This window comes from Protopterus annectens, chromosome 1.part0 (genome assembly GCF_019279795.1).
Source record: "Protopterus annectens isolate FY-2018-M chromosome 1.part0, PAN1.0, whole genome shotgun sequence".
NCBI lineage: Eukaryota > Metazoa > Chordata > Ceratodontiformes > Protopteridae > Protopterus > Protopterus annectens.
The window spans coordinates 923963297-923983522 of NC_056725.1; the positions used below are offsets into that span (position 1 = coordinate 923963297).

At 42.5% G+C, this 20226-nt stretch overlaps 1 protein-coding gene across 1 annotated transcript in view; it reads right to left on the reverse strand.

Annotated features, from left to right (window-relative positions):
• Positions 1-1220: 1220 nt before the first annotated feature.
• CENPW (centromere protein W) overlaps positions 1221-20226 on the reverse strand; it is a 263849-nt gene continuing 244843 nt past the window's right edge. Inside the window, exon 3 of the mRNA XM_044064013.1 lies at positions 1221-1543. Within this exon, the coding sequence (XP_043919948.1) occupies positions 1517-1543 (27 nt within the window). The 3' untranslated portion in view covers positions 1221-1516. The remainder of the gene's footprint in view (positions 1544-20226) is intronic.

Sequence of the window (20226 nt, forward strand, 5' to 3'; positions counted from 1 at the left end):
TTCCGAAGGTCCAATACCTTGAGTTTCTGTAGGCCTGGTTGACTCCACGTGGGAGTCGACCTCTTGGCTCTAAAGTAGCGGTCGTCAAGGGCTGCGAAAGCGCCTCACTGAGAACTGGCAAACCGGCGACTGGCATAGAAGAAGCCTTGTCATTGGTTTTGGACCTCGGATGTCTGTCCTTTTCTTTTTCTTTGTGTTTTTTGTAAACTCAGGTGGTTGGCTGTTCCAACGGCATTATATAATTAAATCTTCTGCCAAAGTAATGAAATGCAAAATCGTACCGACGCTTAATAGTGTGTTGGCTAAATCTAGCACAAAACCGACAACTAGCAATGTCGTGGTCAGGGCCTAGGCAAGGAATGCAGTAAGAATGAAAATCCTGATGAGATATTTGCTTCCCACAAGAAATACTATCATTAACTTTTTCTGACATCGGTCTGGAGCAAGAAAAAAGTTTCCCCAACGGGGTACTTAGCTTTTAATGAAGACTTCTGATCTTAAATTCGAACTTGAAAATCTCAGGAGTTGACCGACCGGCACTTGCGAACTGCTTTTACTTCAGGCACCACGTGGCAAGAAAGACTGAAGAAAATGGTGTCGGCAGCATCTTTTATACCCCTGGCGCACTGATGTCAGGGAGGAGGTGACAGCAACCGACGCCTGACCTAAACTTTGGAATTCAGGCCGACTGTGGGTAGCCTGCCAGCAGGATAACCCAAGTGTAATGACTGCAACAGTGAAACACGATGAACATCAGCCTGCTAGAAACAGCAACATAGTTTCAAAATGACTTCCTGTTAAACATTAACATCTAGCAAGAATGTGTGCTAAATACCTCAGGTCAAGAGAAATAAGGTCAACAGCATACAAACAATATTCAAAATTATGTCAAAATGAGCGGTTTTATTCCACTTCTATTAAGAAATTTATGATCAGTACTTACATATTGTTGAAGATCTTGAGCTTGGTTTTCAAAATACTACCATACCTTAAACAAGCTTGCAAAGAACAAGTAGGAGTCATTGGAGAAACACTCAGTACTGAAGTATTTGCATTAATATACCATATTATAAAACTGGCAAAATTAAGCCTTGGGGGTATGGCGTGTTAAGAAACTAAAATTTGCAGTGAAATGTCACCACTGGCATAATAAAAATAAAAATAATTTTGTATAGTCTACCCCCCCCCCCGAAAAAGAAAAACAAATCATCTCCAGCGAGTCAAAAGAAAATGCAACTTTATTAAGCATTTTTGTTTCTATGAAACAGAATAATCCATTAAAGACAGAAAACAATTTTCTAAAAACATGGCATGCTTTACAATAAATAAAACAATAAAAAGGCACCAAGGCATATGCTTCAGTATTTTTAACATTTTTGTTTAAACATATTCATGTAACAGGTATTAGCTATATGCTTTGATTGTTTTACACTTCCTAATATGTACTAAATTGAGGTTTTTAATGGTTTTAAGCAAAGACTTAGAAAAGCTTGGCAGATGCAACAGTTTCCTTTTTTCAACCTCTGCTCTTCTTCAAAACAGTCTGTGTAAAAAGAAAAAAAATAATCAATACTCTGTTCAAAAAAACTGTTTTCAGTAAAATATATACGCCTACATAAGCATAAAACTGAAACGTGAATTATTAACAGGAATTAAAAATGCTAATAATTACAACTATGTTAGTCATATTCCAAATCAACAGGATGAGGTTCATAGGTGGTTACTGGGCTATTGACCCGAAGGTCTTTATAAGCCTAGCCATGTGTGTCCAATATAATACTAGAGAAACCTAATATAAAGGATCTTGCCTAAATTGAAATCTTACCAAAATCTTAGTTAGCAAAGACTGTACATATCAAGGAGGATCATAGGTGAAATTTTCGGCAGGAATTTACGGTTTCCCATCCAGTCATCCAGGCTACGCTTAAACAGGGTCATAGAGAGGCTTTGTTTGATATGAACTTGTACCCTATTCCAGAGGAATGGCAACCTCTGAGAGATACATCTGTCTCTCCAGCAGGTCCTATTTATGTCACAGGCCAGGTTAAGGTCCCTGGAGCGGGTGACCCTTGTCCCATTTGACTTGCGGATGTGCAGCATTTCCATTAGGTTTGGATCCGAGATTGCTCTGTAGGCTAGGCACACGTCTCCTCTAAGTAATGTGTACACTACTGAGTAACAGTGACTTCAGTCTGTCAATGTATGACGTGCTGGAGATGCTGAATTTTCTTGGTTAGAAATCTCTGAGGTCTCTCAAGTTGCTACAGGTGCCTGGTAAGGTGCATACTAAACAGAGCACTGTACTCAATTACTGGCCTGATGAGGGTCAAGTACAGGGGTGCTATGACCTCTTTTGTTCTTGAGGCAATGCCTTTGCTAATGAGGTATACGCTGTAGAATGTCCTCTTTACCACATTAGACACACTGTGGTCAAAGTTTACGCTACAGTCAACTTGCATTCCTAAGGCTCTCACTACTGAGCTGTTACTTAAGTTATTATTATTATTATTATTTAATGATAGTCTGCAGGGATATTGTTTTTACCGAAGGGGATAATAATGCATTTTGTTTGCACTGAGTTTGAGTCCATGTCATTGGCACCAATCATTGGTTTGTGTAAGTTCCTCTTGAAGTATGCTGACATTGTTTGGGGATTCAATGATTGCACCTAATTTGCAGTCATCAGCAAACTTAAGTCAGCCACGGCTCCTCTGTTTTGTCCTGAATTTTTTAGTAGTATATTCCAAACAATAAGGGGCCCAGCACTGATCCCTTGTGGAACCCCACTGGTGACGGGTCTTCTGGTTGTGGTAAAGTCCTCAACTCTGACTGAGTGTGTTCTGTTGGTCAGCCAGTTAGCAACCCACCTGAAATTATAAGGGTTGATATTCAACTGGGAGAGTTTATCAATGATGCCCGAATGTGGGACCTGTTTCAAAGGCCTTGGCTAAGTCAAGGTAGGCTGTATACACATATTTGCCTTCATCTATGGCTCTGGTGACATTTCTGAAGAACTCCTCCAGGTTTAAAGGGCATGACCTAACTCTGACAAAATCAAACTGTGCCGGATCAAGGGTTTGGAGATCACCTATATCCTTATTTATAAGGCCCATGATGATTTGTTCCATGGCCTTACAGATAATACTGGTTAAGGTTATGGGTCTGTAGTTCCCAGGGTCTGCTGCTGTACCCCTTTATGAAGTGGTATGATGGTTGCTGTTTTCCATTCAGTAGGAACAAAGCCAGTACTCAGGCTGTTGGTGAAGAGGATACCTAATGAAGTTGATAACTCGTGATTTAGGCCATTTAAAATGCAAGCTGGGTTGCTATCTGGTCCCATAGAGACTGTGTTTTAGGCCTTGGAGAGAGCATTAATGACTTGCTCTTTGGAGATGCAAGGTGGGGGAGATAAAGACGGAATTGCTTTGTGGAATGTTTGGGGCGGAGGTGAAATTTTCACCAAGTCAGCCAATAGGTTAGTTATTTTCACAGAATCAGTGTGTGTGATGCCATCCACAGCTAGTTCAGCACACGTCTGGGGCCAACCTTTTAGTTACAGATACAGCTGAAGAACGCCTTATGGTCATCCTTTGCTATGGTTGCTAATTTTTTTTTAAAGTTGCCCTTAACAGGATTTTACAAGTTGTGTTATTTGCTTGCTTAAGCAGAGGAGGGTGTTCTTCCAGTGCCAGTGCCTCTGTTTTTTATTCTTAGACAGCAACGTTTTCTCTTGTTGTATAACTTATTAATGCTACATGTCCACCAGGGACTGGAGGTTTATTTTTTCATGAGCATATTGTTTTGATCCTATCAGGTACAGCTGTGTGAACACATTTGTATAAGTGTTTGTACAGGGCATTTGTGTATACCTTACTATAGTTGTTAATGCCATCTGTGGGAATAGGAGCTTGGCAATTATTTATGTCATTTTAGCCTGATTTCACCTAAGAGGGGTTCAGGTGTTATAGCTACTTCAAATGTAACTGATTTCAGATCAGATTTAACCAGTGAGGGTCCTATACTTGTGGTGGTGCAATGGTCCCACATGTTGGAGAGGACCAGGTCGAGAGAGGACCAGGTCGAGAATATCTGAGCCCTTTGTGGGGCTGCATACTATTTGTTCCAGGGCATTAGTGGAACCTGTGTGCAGGCATGTTGGCACTCATATAAGTTTGCCAGTCAATGGAGGGCTAGTTAAAATCTTTCATGACTATAGTGTTTGGTTGTAAGTTGATTGGCTCAAGTAGGTCCAACTAAACAGGATGGGTATCTTGGTTCATTGAAGGGGGCCTATAGCTAACAATGACTTGAAGGGGGGTCTTGCCCACAGGTAGGTGAACTTGGAGTAACACCATGGAGTTTTCCTGTCTAACCAGTCTAGAAGTGTATTTATCTTTGATTAGATACTCTTCCTCGTTTGGTTCTCACACTTTATTTTGCAGTCTGAAAGTGTGGCAGGCATTGTAACCCTGCAAGGCTGGTGTACTCTCTGAAGCCCTGAACCAAGTTTCTGTGACTGCACAGACGTCAACATCCTTCAGGGAGAGAAGTGCTTCCATAGAGTGCAGTTTCTGACTTAAACTCCTATTGTTCAGCAGCATAACCTTTAATTTATTTGGGAGTGATATTTTCACGTTGGAAATTTTATTCTTGAGAACTTGGCTAAAAGGCAGTCTGGGGGAGGCAAGTGCGTTAGCCAGTAACTGAAAGCCTAGACGTGACAGGTGAAGACCATCTCTGGCAAAGCAGCATGGTCTATCAACCGTGTCATCCCAGGCTGACAGGATCTGGATCCCCTTAGAATAACACTGGAAACTAAGCCAATTGTTGCAGTCAATCATTTTTTTGTTTATACTGCGGTATCATCCTAGGTGAGGGTAGAATGCTGCTGAATGCTAGGGACATTCCTGCCTGAGACACATATTCACAGAGCTCAATCATATCTTGTCCAGTGACTATGTCTCAAGTAAGTCATTCACACCAACATGATCTATGATGGAGTCATAACAGTACTTGCTGTTGAAAGACTTGAGTGCATGTGTGATCTGACAGATCCTGGCACCTGATAGATCTACCAGACAGTTGACCATAACCTTTTCCTTGTCCAGACTGGTGAGTGGGATGTCTGTGTGTCTCATAATAGAGTCATATATGTCTAAAAAATTTGGTTTAGATGTGCTCTGGCTTAGGGGCTTATTTGGTGAGACACTGGGGCTTGTGTTTTTGTGTGTATTGAATGCTGTAAGTGCTGTATTAGTTGTAGCATTTTGTGTTTGGAAAGTCTCTGGTATTTAGGTAGGCATCTGGTGAGTACCTCCCCTTATGATGGCTTATGTGTTGAGTGCACAGTGAGTAGGAGATGCAGTATGTGAGCTCAAGAGCTATTCAATGTTACTTTTCTATGCATGCAGAGGAAGGATTCCAGATTCTTAGTGTAGATGCATCTCTCACAAATTGTACTTGGATGATTTAGGAGTACAGGATTGTCAGTGTACATAAGGTGGCTGCTAAAAAACCTCAGGATACCGATGTCAATCAGGCTGGGAGAAGTAATGGGGGTAAAACTGACCATCAATAATGCTAGGTTAAATTCAGTTTTCACAGTGGGGAGAGAAAATGGAGGATTGTGGTATAACTGGGTGGTCTAAACGGGGTCTTTCATAATGGAGTGCTCTATAAAGGCGCTATACTAAGTGGGGGTTCTCTAAACTGCATGACAAGCACAATTTAAGGACTTCTCGGCCAGATCATGGGCAGCTACTAAGGGAAAATTTATCTACTTAACTTTTTGCATCTATAACCACCAATGGTTACCCCCAGTGCCCGGTAGTCCGCAATGGTACACAGCGGTGTGCTAAGCATAAACTGATGAATACAATAAAGTAGTGGCTGGTCGCCTAACTCTGTGGAGCTGTGTGAAAACAAGCATAGCGAACAAACTGAATTAAACAGTTTAACCATTAAAAACTCAAAACTGAGGTTGATGTACACATAAAGGACACAGAAGCAAAAGGCATGAAATTACTACTATGTGCAATTCTTATATTCTGCAAGCTTAAACTATCCTAACAGACACAAAGGATTTAACTTTCAGAGGTGCCACACAAGTGGAATCAGACACACTAATATGAATGTAGAATAACTCTTAGAATAGAAAAGTGTTACGGAGTCTTGTAATTTTTCTCCCCTTAAAATGTTCAAGCAGTAACATTATCTATGCACGAGATATCAAGGAGAATGAAAAATAGGGGCAAGTATGAAAACAAACCATCTTATGATGCATTGCCATCTATCAACAGAATAATCAACTATACTAATGAAGTCAATTGATTTAACTACAACAAGCACATAAAAATTCAGCTGAAAACAAACATGGCATGAAGTTTGTTACACTGACAGCTGTCTTCCACACATGCACAATTTATTTTTACTTTATTTATTATGCAAGTGGGTAAATACACATGGCAAAAGTGCTTATTTTTTCAGTATTTAAGGGAGGCCAAGGAGCATTGTCTGGTTAATTGACCTGCTCACAATTATACAGAAGGCAGACAAACTAAGTGAATCAAATTCAGGAATATATGATGAAGCTTCGCAGTAACTCAGTCTTAATCATCTGTACTAAACTGTCAGATGTAGCGTCTCCCATCAACTGACCAAACGGTTAATGACCAAATGCCAAAAGAACATGGCAAAATGACCAAACAGCAGAAAAAGAAGAGAAACGCTTCCACTTCTGCATCATCTGTAGAGAAGCTGCACCCATCTCACAGCCCCTACATAAATATTCCATGACCAAGGTTGCACTACATCAGAGACAGCAATGAATAATTAAGTTCAGTTTGATGTGCAGGGGGCTTTGCCCCTTGGGAAAAGTGACTTGGTACCATTGGCATCTTCAGGTTTATTGTTTTCGCTCCTCTAAATCACATTCATTGCAATCACATACAATGAAAAAGAATCAAAATACAACAACTCGACCCATCAATACTCATGACATACTTCATCTCTTACATCAACATAACTTGATAAAACTGCAGTTTTTGTAAGCCTTTCATAGTACAAAGCACCATTCACATTAACAATGCATGCTTTACATAACCAGGGCATAATATATATCCATACCATCTGTACTTGTCCACTATGAAACTTTCTTCCACCTTTAAATTACAAAACATAACCTCTCTTCTCCTACCATCCCTTCTTTACTCTCTTCTGCCTATCTTGGCATACTGCATTTCATTTCTCCTTTAACCTCTCTCTCAACTTCAATTACCTTCACCTACCACTACTTGCCTTATCCACTGTCCTAACATTTCCTTCATAATACTACCAATACATCCTTGCTTTCTGTCCTAGCATCTCCCTTTTTCAATGCTATGTTCCCTCCTTTTCATGCACTCAAAGAAACACCCATCTTTTTCCCCTATAGTACATCTTACTCTATACTGCTTTCTTTGTCCGCCATTCTTTCTGCACCAATTTACATTCCCACCACATATGTTTGTTATACAAACGTTATATACTTACCATAACTCTGTCTTGATTTTCCCACAGTTCAATCTTTGGGTTATCGGATCCAAACAAATCAGACCTCGGTGCTTTTCAGAAGCTTTGGATCCAGGGCTCTGACTACTCCCCTATCCATAATTCCCACTGATCCACACACTACCTCAGAATGCATCTGCCTGCTTATAAACCTAATCTGACAATCAATACATACATATACATCTAACATGGTGGGCCAAAACAGATGGCAATAACATCAGGAACAGCAATTTCCATGTTGACAAGAGTGAAAAAGGACAATTTAGGCTGAGAGACCGAGGGAAGGAGGGAGGGATGTTGAATCAGACAAAAAACAAGACAACATGGATCTAGCATTAGTACATAACTTTCATATCCGGTCTGTTTTTGTTTTATCAGATTCTACCTTTGGGACAGATTCCCAAGCTTCCAAGACACTTGAGTGTTGTCAAGGAAGGATATTCCTTATAATGGAGGAGCAAAGGGATGCAAGGGATCTGGATTGTAGATCCAGCTGGTAGTGAGACACACACATATGAACAGTAAATCAAGTAGCCGCAGCACAAATCTTGTCAATAGAAACCTTATCCATAAAAGCAGAAGTAGTAACTATCACCCTGGTAGTTTGTCATGCAAAGTCAATCCCAACTTTTCGTATGCAAACATTATACAATCTGAAAGCCACCTGGACAGAGTGATTTTTGAAACTCCTTGACCAATTTTAGCTTTAGAGAGAGCATTAAAAAGCTGATCAGATTTCCTGATCCTTAGTCCTGTGTAAATAAAACCCGAGTTGTCGATCTAGCAAGTGTAGACTATACTCTCCTTTTGTTAGAAAATTTTGGGAACACCACTAGAAGATTGATGGTCTAAATAAAGGTTCAATTTAGATGCCAGCTTTGACAGGAAAATTAGGATTTGTTTTTAAAGACACATGGTCCTGATGAAAGACCAAATATGGAGATTTCAGGATAAGGCTTGCAACTACTAAATCTTCTTTGCGTCCGAGACAGACACCATTCAGAGGGTTTTCCAAGAAAGATATTTCAAATTTACAGTAGCAGCAAGCTTGAAAGGAGATTAGGTTAAAACCTAAAGCATGACAGTAATGCCCCATGGAGGTACTGGATCCTTAATAAGGGTCTTAAAAGGAATCTTCCCTTTGGAAAATCTTAAAATCTTTACAAAAGAAATAGAAGACTGACTTTGCCCAATGTGGAAATTGGAAATGGACACTAACTGTACCTTGATGGTTGAAAAACTGGATTTTGTTTTTTGAAAAAGCTCTGTCAAGAAGTTCAGAATGGATGGAACAGGTTCTGAAAACAGATCTAGTCCTCTGGAAGAAGCCCATATGGTAAACCACCTCAAGTTGCGGAGATAAACCTTTCTAGTACTTATTTTTTGTGAAGAATACAAAATGTTGAGCAGAAAGGCTGGTGTCTTTTTCCATTGATAGAATTGGAAGAACCATGTGGTTAATCACAGAGCCTTTATATCTCGGTAAGGTTGACCAGATGGGTGATCCAGAAGATGCGGATGAGGATCTAACACCTTGGATGGAAGAACTATATGCCAGATGAAGGGAAAACAAACTTGCCATGCCCAAAAAGGGCAATGAGGATAACTCTGGACTTGGCACTTTCTGAAGTTATGAGGGGAGTGAGAAGAAAGGCATAAAAGAGATCCATGTGCCAATGTCCCTCTGCGTTAGTCCTTCTGAAAGGATAATAGCAAAGTAACTGCTGCACTTGTTTGGGTACAAAGCAAAAAGACTGCAGCAAAATTGGCTCAATCTGTTCTCCAGAACTTTGGAAATTCACAGAATGTGCACTACAATTTGAAAGTGACAGGAAGACATCACCCACTGCCAGACTTTCAGGACTTCCAAGCAAAGTGGATGTGATTAGGCTTCTCTCTGCTTACTGATATACCACACTACTGCCATGTTACCCATCTGAATGGAAATCATACCCTCGGGGAGGGTGTCTTGAAAGACCTACAACACTAGGAGGACTGCCCTCATCTCCAAGACACTGAAGTGAAGACTGGCTTCTGACATCAACCAAAAACCTTGAACAGTCTTCTCTTCAAAATGTCCCCTTACCCACTCCAGAAGAGAAGTGCCCGTTAATTACAGTTTCTATCGAAGTGATGTGGAAAGTGGCTAACCCCTTGAAAACATAAGGGAGGTCAACCACCTCCTTTGTTTTTGCAGCATGTGTTTCGTGCAAATTGGTGTGAGACAAATTTGTGCACATAGTAGGTGAGTTACCATTTACCACTGTACCAAAAGGGTCCAAAGGAGGACTCTCATGTAGTATCTTGCTAGAGGAACCACATGACATTAAGCTCAGCAGCCTGAGAATAAGTCTTGCAGAGGGAAAGAAACAGAGAAGAATATAAGAAGCTACTTCATGCCGGGATAATATCCTGGGCTACAGAAGTTTGTCTATCTGACAATTTGTATCCAGGTGGCATCCAATGAACTCTGTTTATTGCACTGGTATTAGCTGACTCTCTACAGGAATGACTGTAATCCCCAACTGCTGGGCAAGTTGCAGTAAGATGTCCCTGTGCTGGACCAGTACATCCCTGGTTAGTGCAGTGAGGAGCCAATCATCTAAACATGCACACAGAATCTCTGCCATCTGAGATACACTGCTACTACTGCCATGAATATGGTGAACACATGGGGGCTGTGGTGAGGCCAAAGGGCAGTGCCCTGAGCTGAAAATGACTGGTTCTCAACCAGAAATGGACAAATCTCCTTGACTGCTTCACTATTTTGACATTTATTATTTTATTTATTTTACATTTGTTGACCGGGCTAGTCTAGCTGGATATATTTCCATTTTCAGTAGAGGCCCGGGGAGAAAAGCTCCACAGAATATACAGAAGAAAAAAAAAACATACAACATATGAAGTCAAATACAACAAAAACAACAGGATAAATGTAAAGACAATAAAGAAAAGTTAGCAGGCAGAAACAATTTACAAATTGGAACTAATATCATTACCTATAAACAAACTAAATAAAGAGAAGCAAAAATCAGGGAAAGGTGAAGTAGGGAGGAGAAGTGGGAGGAAAATAAGAGGAGGAGAGTAAAGTAAAAAAGAAAGGACAAGAAAGGATTAAACAAACTTTCAGCGAAGAGGAAAAGAGATAAGTTAAAAATTGAGATAGTTGTTCATGGAAGAGGGAGAGAGATAGGAGAAGGGGTAGAATTATTTAGTCAGGTTTAGTGCAGGAACAGAGCCAGTGACTTTTCAAGTGTTCTTTTATTCTTTGTTTGAAGAGGGGCAGTGATGAGGTTAGTGTTGTCACTGGGTAGTAGATTCCAGTTTCTTCCTACTGTACTAGAAAAAAAGAGAGTCACCAGCTGAGTTATTGGACTTAGTTAATTTAGCCATAAGTTTTCTAGAAGAATGAAGAAAGTTAAGATTATTGTATGGGATTAAAAGTTGTGAGAGTATAGGGGTGTTTGAAGGCTGGTGAAGTATTTTGTGGGCAATGTTCAGTTGGGGGATGAGCAGAAGGTTTTGGAATTCCAGCCAGCCTAGTTGTTTCAGGTTAATACAGTGGTGGGTTCTGAAGGGGTTGCCAGTGGCGAAGCGGGCGATGTTATTATAGCATGTAGCCAGTTTATTAAGGTTGGTTTTCTTAAGGTTGGTAAATATAGGTGAAGCGTAGAGAAGTGTGGACAATAGATGGGAGTGGGCAATCTTGGCTCTAGCAGATTCAGTTAGGAAGGGTTTAATTCGATATAAGGATCCTATTTTTCTGTTGACCGATTTAATGGTGTTATTAATGTGTTGATAGAAACAACTGAAGGAGAGATAGGAAAATAGAAACAACTGAAGGAGAGATAGGAAAGTAGACAATCAGTAAAGGAAGGTGAGTATGGAAGATAGGTGTGAGATTGAAGGAGTACAGACTAAGTACACCAGAGAAAGAAAGTAGATTAGAGGAAGGCAGTATAAGAGTATAAGCAGAGAGTATAGAATGGAGAAGGAGCAGGTCCAAGTATAGAAGTAACAAAAAGGCAAGTACAGGGATAAGAACAGAACAATATGAAGGGAGATGGGCAGTAAGTCAGGTAGGATAAAGCAGATGATGAGTGTGGAAATAGCAAAAGGAGAAGCAGAGGTAGAAAAACAAAGCTAAAAATAAGCAGAAGAGGAGAGTGCCACCTAGCAGATAGCACAGGTACAGTAGGGGGAGAGTGGGGAAACTACTGAAGGTAAAGAGAAAATGTACAAAGGACTGAGAACTGTGAGTAGGGAAAGGAGTAGGGGCAATGGGGGTAGAGGAGAGACTAAGAAGGTAAGGTACTGGCTGCTAGCGACACAGGCTCAGGCAAACAAAAGACCTTGGTCGGAGTATCACACAGGAGCCTTTCACAGCAAAGGGACGATGCCCATAACCTACTTTATTTTTCTTGATAGAGGGTACAAGATAAGACCAGCACTTTCAGTCGCAGGAGGAAAGGATAGGTTCTTGACACACCAAAAGGAATTTGGCGGGGGCAGGAGTCTGTAGAGTAGAGCTAGATATTTATTTTTCTTGATAGAGGACATGGTTGTAGACATCCTGGAGATCTATCAAACATATCCAGACAGCCTTCTTCAGAAGAGGTAAAATGGACTGTACCATGACCATCCAGAATTTTGTCTGTTTCATAAAATGACTTGGGTGTCTTAGGTCCAAGATTGGCCTTAGGTCCCCTATTTTCTTCACAACTGAAAAGAACCTGGAATAGACTCCAGATCTTGACAGGTAGGGAAATGCTGGATAACGTTTTCTAGCAGCTTTTTTATTTTTCTAATGTTGCAGATTCCATCTGACTGGGTGGTACACCTGGAATTTTCCTCCTTTTCTGTGGAAGGGAAACAAGGGAAATAATATAGCCTCTGGTGATTACCCGCATGTGTGATGGCTTGCCAGGCTTAATAGTGCAGGGATGTGCGTCTCCCAAATGCCTCCAGAGTGTAGCAGTCTGGCAACCATTCATTGACAGGGTTTTTCCATGAAAGGACCACGAACCCCATGATTTTGCGGTCTGACCATCTCTTGGGTGACATCAGTTAAAATTACCCAACCGCCACCCTGAGGGTGGGGACTCTGTCCACAGGAGCGTCTTGGTTAACTCCCTGGGATTTCCAAAGCTGTAGCTTTTCCCCTCCCTTTGGGTTCCTAGTCAAGAACTTCTGAGGGGTGGAAAAGCAGTGTGACCACAGATGGTCTTGCCTTCCTGCTCGCTCCTAACCAATGTTTCTTTCACCTTCGGACCAAGGAGTCATGCCATTAAAAAGGGCACTGATGGACATTATGAAGCTTTTTATGAAATCGTACAGATGTATCCAGGAATGTCAGTGGATGGCAATGCTGGTGCCTGCTGCTTTGGCTGTACCATCAGTTGCATTGGAAAGCAGATGTTCAACATAGATTGAAGGGCAGACAAGTGAGACTCCAATGATTTCTGGATGTCCACAGCTAGGTTACCTGACAGGAACTTGGCCAACTCCTTTGTCAAGTCGTTCTGAAAACATATCATATAAGCAAGGTAATTCCACACTATGACTGCAAAAGTCCCTGAAGTATATGATTCTTTTATTAATCTGTCTAAAGTAGTACACTTTCTGTTACAGGGATGGATAGACATGTTCTCTTCAAGAACTACTTTTTTTTTTGTCTGCCACAACAATCATGGCATCAACTGGGTGACCCTTGCTTAGCACACTCTCATCCTAGAGGCAACTAAAATCTTGTCCAGCTTCCATGGTATTAGCTCCACCATATCAGTTTCCTTTCAAGCATGCTGTGCAACCAGGTCCATTAAGGTCATCAATGGGCAGTATGACTTTCTTCCTCCTCTATGCCAGTGATCAAGGAGCCTCAATCCTTACCATTGCTACCGGTGGGGAAAGTTCATGTGAGAAAAATAAACACACACAGTATTTTCAGATGCAGCCCTTTGAACAAAGTACAGTTTCCATTAAGAGCACACAAAGAATGCACACTCCAGACCCGGGGCAGGGCTTTCTCTCCAGACTCTATATAAGATTCTCTACTAACCACTACAGAGCTGAGTCCTTAGCCTGATGTTACAAGCAAAGTCCTCCACCACCCTCTCTATGAAATCAGTGCTCTCAGTGTCTCTGTTCAGTGCAGCTGTCACACACTCTCTTTGAGATCTGCTTCACACACGCACACACACACACACACACACACACACACACACACACACACACACACACACACACACACACACACCTGGGAAAGGGCTGGCACACCGTTACAGGGTAGCTCCTTCCCTGAAATAGCCACATCATCAACCCCAACTTCAGTGTGGGTTCTGTCTGGGTCTTTCCCAGGTTACCAGGCCCATATGCCTGACATGCACATAAGATACTGCATTATCAAAATCATTCCCTATCAAGACATCTGCAGGGATATCCTCAAACACATCTACTTGCATGCTTCCTTTTCCACCCTCCCAGTCAAGGTGAACCCTGGCCAAAGGTATTTGGAATGGGGTCCCTCCTAAAGCTCTGACTGGAGTGGACTGCCCAAGCCAAGTACTGTTCCTCCATAACCACTGCAGGCTTCACAATGGTTATGTCAGAGGCCGTCTCTCTCCTGCTAGTGGGGTGTTTTTTATCCACTAAGAAAGGATACAAACTCTGGTAATAGTTTGGCACCTCTGTTGTCTCCAGGTAACTTAACTGGCAGGCTGTTATTCCCACTTGCTGGCTCCCTCACCTTTTGTTCTCCACATTGCTTCAGTGGACATCTGTATGCTACATGGCCCCTGTGGTTACATTAAAACATCTAAACCCTGATCCTGGCTGTGTACCTGAACTAGCGGCTTCCCCTTTTACTGGTGGACTCTGTTGGGGCGGTTTAGGCTGACGACCATGAGTTTCCTTATATCCATGTGCAGCATTGGGTATCCCCTTCTTGTGCAGTGGTGCCATACTTGCAAAGTATCATTCCCCTTTTCTCCTCAGCTCATCTGCAGAGTTACACTCCTGTCTGCCAACCAGGTTCTCATGTCTTCAGGCAACGTGCTAAAGGCTTGTTCCCTCACCAAAAGTCTGCCAGCCTTTCAAAAGTGGTAACTTGACACCCACTCATCCTCCTATGAAAATAAGTACTTAGCTAAGCAATATAATCACATGCACTTTCATCTGCCCCAAGCCTATACTCACATTTTTTTTTCTGTAAGCTTCAGGTGTCAGCATAAAACATTCCAATAACCATCGTTTAACCTTGTCATAATTTCAACAATCAGTATCAGACAATTTAGAAACAGCAGTTACAGCTTTACCGTGGAGTAAAGGGGTTAGGAACCGTACCGAGAGCCCTTGGTCAACATCATACAGTTTACATACTCTTTCAAATACATGAGTAAAACTATCAAAATGATCACCTTCTGTAAACTGTGGAAGAAATTTACCAACCTGTGTTGCTTCTGGGGTTTGGTTATTCCCTTCCCCATTACCTCCGTGTTACTGTAGAAAAGTCAACATGTCCCTCTCATGTTGATGCTGCTTCTCATTTTATTTGGCATTTGAATGCTGCAGTCTCTCTGCAGATTCTAATACCATACATTTTGCCTCCAGTTTAAGTCTCTTTAGCTCTAGATGGGTTTTTAACTCCACTGAGAAAAAGGTTAACTGTCATGTTTCTGAGCGCTGCACATCCCCATCACCAGACCTGTTGTCTTCCTAGTTGCTGGTCTGTGCTGTACTTGCGACTAAGGCTGAAATCATTTCTTCTTTAGTCAGGTTGACATGTACCAGTCCTTTGGACTTTTACACCTTAGCCAACTGGTTCACTGTCAGCTTGCCATAATCCTCTGCTGCATCTTTGCCTGCCTTCCCTGACTAAACTAAACTAAATAAATAAATAAAACTGTTGCAAAAAATGAAACTGTATGTTTACATTGTGGCTGCTGAGAGTACACACATTTAGTGACAACTGCTTACAGGCTAAAGAAGTTCAATTAATATCCACACCGTTGCTCCTCAATATGTGACATCCCTCCTCTGGGCCAGTGATCAATGAGCCTCAATCCTCACCACTGCCACCAGTGGGGAACTTTCACTGTGAGAAAAACAGACACACGCAGTGTGCACCAAGTACAATTTCCCATAACAGCACACAGAGAATGCAAACTCCAGTCCTGGGGCTGAGCTTTCTCTCCAAGCCTCAAATAAGACTCCCCACTGACCACTACAGAGCTGAGTCCTAGGCCAGGTACTCTAAGCCAAGTCATCCACCACCCTCTCTGTGAAATCAGTGCTCTCAGTGTCTCTGTTCAAAGTAGCTGTCACACACATTTTTGAGATTTGATTTTACACACACACCTGGAAAGGGCTGGCACAGCTTACCTGCTACCCGTCCTGCCACCTCCTCCCACACTATAAGGTAGACTTCCTGCTGCCAGAACATCCAAAGCCATCTACTTTAAGGCTCATATGAGGGTACCCACTTACACGTAGTAAAATTAACAAATGGTAGTGTTTAACCAAGCAGCAAGACTTTCAAGAACGTAAAGACACAGTGTCACTAAATAAAGTACAGTTTTGTACCTACCATACATGTAGATGTTCGAGTGTTCACACTGCTGCAGTCATCACACTTGGGTTATCCTGCCGTCAGGTGGTCCCGCAGTCGGCCAGAGTTCCAAAGTCTTGGGCCGGCGTCGGTTGCTGTTGCTTCTTCCCTGACGTCAGTGCGCCAGGGGTATATAATATACATCCAATGCCATTTTCTTCAGTTTTTCTTGTCCCAGAGGTCAGGTGCCCCCAAGTAGGTAGGCAATACACATTGCTAATCAAAAAAAAAACATAAAATAAAAACAATACCTTCAGTTACCAGCAAATACACCCCAAAGATTGTATAGGATAGAAAGGTATAGATAAGTCCAGCTAGTTCAGAGGGGATGGAGGGAGGGTAACCTGGACTGCAGCAGTGTGAACACTCGAACATCTACATTTATGGTAGGTACAAGTCTGTACTATGTTCATTGTGTTGCATTGCTGCAGTCATCACACTTGGGTAGAATCCCACAGCTAAGGTTGGGTGGCTTGTCTATAAAGAGTTAGGATTGGCTATAAGGCCCTGCAGAACTGCAGTGGCAAATCCTGCTCTGGATTTAGAGTAAAGAGACAGGTGATAATGCTTGGTGAGGATGTGCACTGAACTCCAAGTTGCAAGCTCCAAAATTTCATTGGTAGGTACTCCTCTGAGAAAGGCTGTTGAAGTGGCTGTTGCCCTGGTGGAATGAGGCCTAATGTTATTAGGGACTGATTTCCATGCTGTGTGTAGCAGTACCGAATACAGTGTCCTATCCATTTGGATATAGTTCACAGGTTCATAGGTAGATACTAGGCTATCTGCCCTAGGGCATTTATAAGCCTAGCCAGAGTGTGGGCATTTATAAGCCTAGCCAGAGTGTATTTGGCTTCTGCCTCCCTATTAGATTAGCCTACTGTGCCTCTGTAAAGTAGGTCGCAGAAGGTACCCTTTTAAGATTAGTTTACTGTGCCTCTGTCTAGCAGGGACACAGAAGTGAATTTGCAATTTCCCATCCACACGTCCAGATTTTACTTGAAGAGGGTCAACGAGGGGCTATGTCTAATATGAATTGAGATTCTATTCCAGAGTGAGGGGAGCCTCTGGGAAATGAATCTGTCCCTCCAGCATGTCCTATTTATTTTTGTGCTCAGGTTTAGGTCCCTGGAGCGTGTAGCTCTAAGGGACTTGGATTTTTTGAGGTGGAGCATGTCCATTAATTCTGGGTTTGACATGGCTTTGTACGTCAGGCATAGATCACCTCTGAGTAGGCGGTAAGCAACTGAGTAGAGCTGGAGTTTCTTTAGTCGAGCTGCATAGGACATCATTTTGTAGCCCATGATCCTCTTGGTGAGGTACTTTTGGGGTCTCTCCAGTTGCTGCAGGTGTCGGGTAAGGTACATCCCAAAAGGGGCACTGTATTCAATTATGGGCCTGATGATTGACGAGTAGAGGGGCACAATGACCTCTCTCGATCTAGATGCGAACCCTTTCGTGATAAGGTGGGCTATATAGAAGGTCTTTCTAACCACTTGGCAACGTGATTATCAAAGGAGAGATTACTATCTATGTTGGTCCCCAAATCTCTAATTATTTCTTCTGTACTTAATGGATTACCACCTATGTGGTAATTTGTGGGCACCTTGTTTTTCCCAAAGGGGATGACTATGCACTTTTTAGCATTTAGCTTGCGGCCGTGGCTCTGGCAAAGCATCCGTCTCTATGAAACCCTTTTGGAGGATGCTTGTCTCAGCTGGAGATTCAATTATGGCCCCCAGTTTACAGTTATCTGCGAACTTTGTCAGCCATAATCCCCCCCCCATGTTAGCCTGAACCTCAGAGAAGTATATACCGAACAAGATAGGTCCCAGAACTGAGCACTGTGGGACGCCACTTGTAACTGGTTTGGATTCAGACATGGCACCTGCAATTTTGACCATGTGGGTTCTATCTCTGAGCCAATTTGCAACCCATCTTGTGATATAGGGGTTGATATTTAAGCTGGTAAGCTTAAATATGATGCCCGAGTGGGGTATTGTGTCGAAGGCTTTTGCGAGGTCCAGGTAGGCTGTGTGGACTACCTTGCCCTCATCTATGGCTATGGTAACTGTTTCAAAGAAATCAACTAGGTTTAAGAGGCAAGATCTGCCCTTAACAAAGCCGAATTAGGTAGGGTCCAGTGTCTGGAGGCTCCCAATGTCTTTGTTTAGGAGTTCCATGATAATACACTCCATAGCTTTACAGACCAGACTAGTCAGGATTATGGGGCGATAGTTTCCGGGGTCCATTGTGGCACCACCTTTGTGGAGTGGGACCACTGTAGCTGTACGACATTCTTTGGGTACATATCCTGTAGTAAGGCTAAGTTTGAACAGTGACTTAATGTGAGGGTTCAGTTCTTAGAGCTCATGTAAGACACAGCCTAGGACACCGTCCGGTCCCATAGATGCTGTGTTTTTTGCTTTGGAGAGGTCAACTTTCACCTGTGTATCTGTGATGTCAGGGAGGTTACATTCAGTTGGGATAGGCATTTGCTCCTTTGGGGGGGGGGGGGGGTTTGCGCTGAATCTGTCTGTAGATTCGGTATATTTTGTACCGTTATGCAACAATTCAGAGCATATCTGGGGAGTTTCCGCACATGTTCCTGACATAACTAAAGAAGGCCTTGTGATTATCTTTAGTGTCTAGAGCAATTTTTCTTTCGAAACTGGCCTTTGATGATTTTATGAGGGATTGAAGTTTCTTGCTAATACTGATCAGAGATGCCTTCCATTTGGGATTTTGCTCTGTCATGTAGTAGCTTCCTCCTTCTGTTGTATAGCTTATTTATGGCTGGGGTCCACCAGACCGGTCTCCTGTTTTTGGAGGAGTGAGTCTTGGTTTTATTTGGGATAGCATGAGCCATGCATTCCTGCAGGTACTCATAGAATGTATTTGTAAAGGATTATGCGGATTAGGCTGAATTATCCTCTGGCCCAGGGGCTTTGAAGGATTCCACCTCAGTCTTGAGAAGTGCAAAGTTGGCTTTTGAGAAATTCTTTACAGTAATTTCCTTGGCCGGGGGTGGGGACGGGATATGGATGTCCAGGGAAATTTGTTTATGGTCTGATCTTACCAATGAGGGGTTGACCTCAGGTGTGGAACATACCCATGTTGATGACCAGGTCCAATATGTTGTTCCCTCTTGTGGGAGTGGTGACCAGTTGTTCCATTGCGTTAAGAGTTTATAAATTCAAGGAACCGTTGGGCGAGGGTGTTTGGGCTTGAGTAGTTTTCCCAGTCAATGTTTGGGTAGTTGAAGTCACCCAATAACATAGTGTTTGGAGAGACCTTCATATTCTCCAGTGTTCTCAGGAATGCCAAGTATGGTTCCTGTAATAGGGAGGGTGTTCTGTAGCAGGCTACAAACTGAAAGGCAGTTTTGTCCCCTGTTAGTTGTACATGGATGGTTTCCGATGCTTCGTGCAGTGCCACTAACCTGGAGGTGTAGGTATCTTTGATGAATATAGATACTCCCCCTCCTTTTGTGCTTCGGTCTGAGTTTTGGGGCCGAAATGCATGGTATGAGTTATAACCTGGTAGTGCTGGGGTGCTCTCAGGAGCCTTGAACCAGGTTTCTGTTACTGCACAGACATGATTTTCTCCATACTGAGGAGAGCCTCGAGTGTGTGCATCTTGAGGTTTAGACTTCTGGCATTGAGTAGCATTACCTTTAGTTTTTTTATCCTTGTGTTGTCTATGGAGGTGGGTTTGTCCTTTGAGCCTTGCCTAAAAAAGGCACTATGGGGGTGGCAAGAGCCTTGGCCAGTATACGAAAGCCTAAGGGTGACAGGTGCAAGCTGTCCATAGTGAAGCAACGTGGCTTGTCGAGCATGTCATCCCAGGCTGACAGACACTGGATCCCCTCTGAATGACACCAATACTTTAGCCAATTGTTGAAACTAATCATTTTGTCTTTATACTGTGGCATCATTCTTGGTGAGGGCAAGATGCTACTCAAGATCAGGGTCATACCAGCCTGGGCTACATGGTCAGAGAGCTCCTCTATGTCTCTTTTCATGTAGTCCAGGGAGGTACGTCTCAGGTCATTCACACCAGCATGGACAATGACA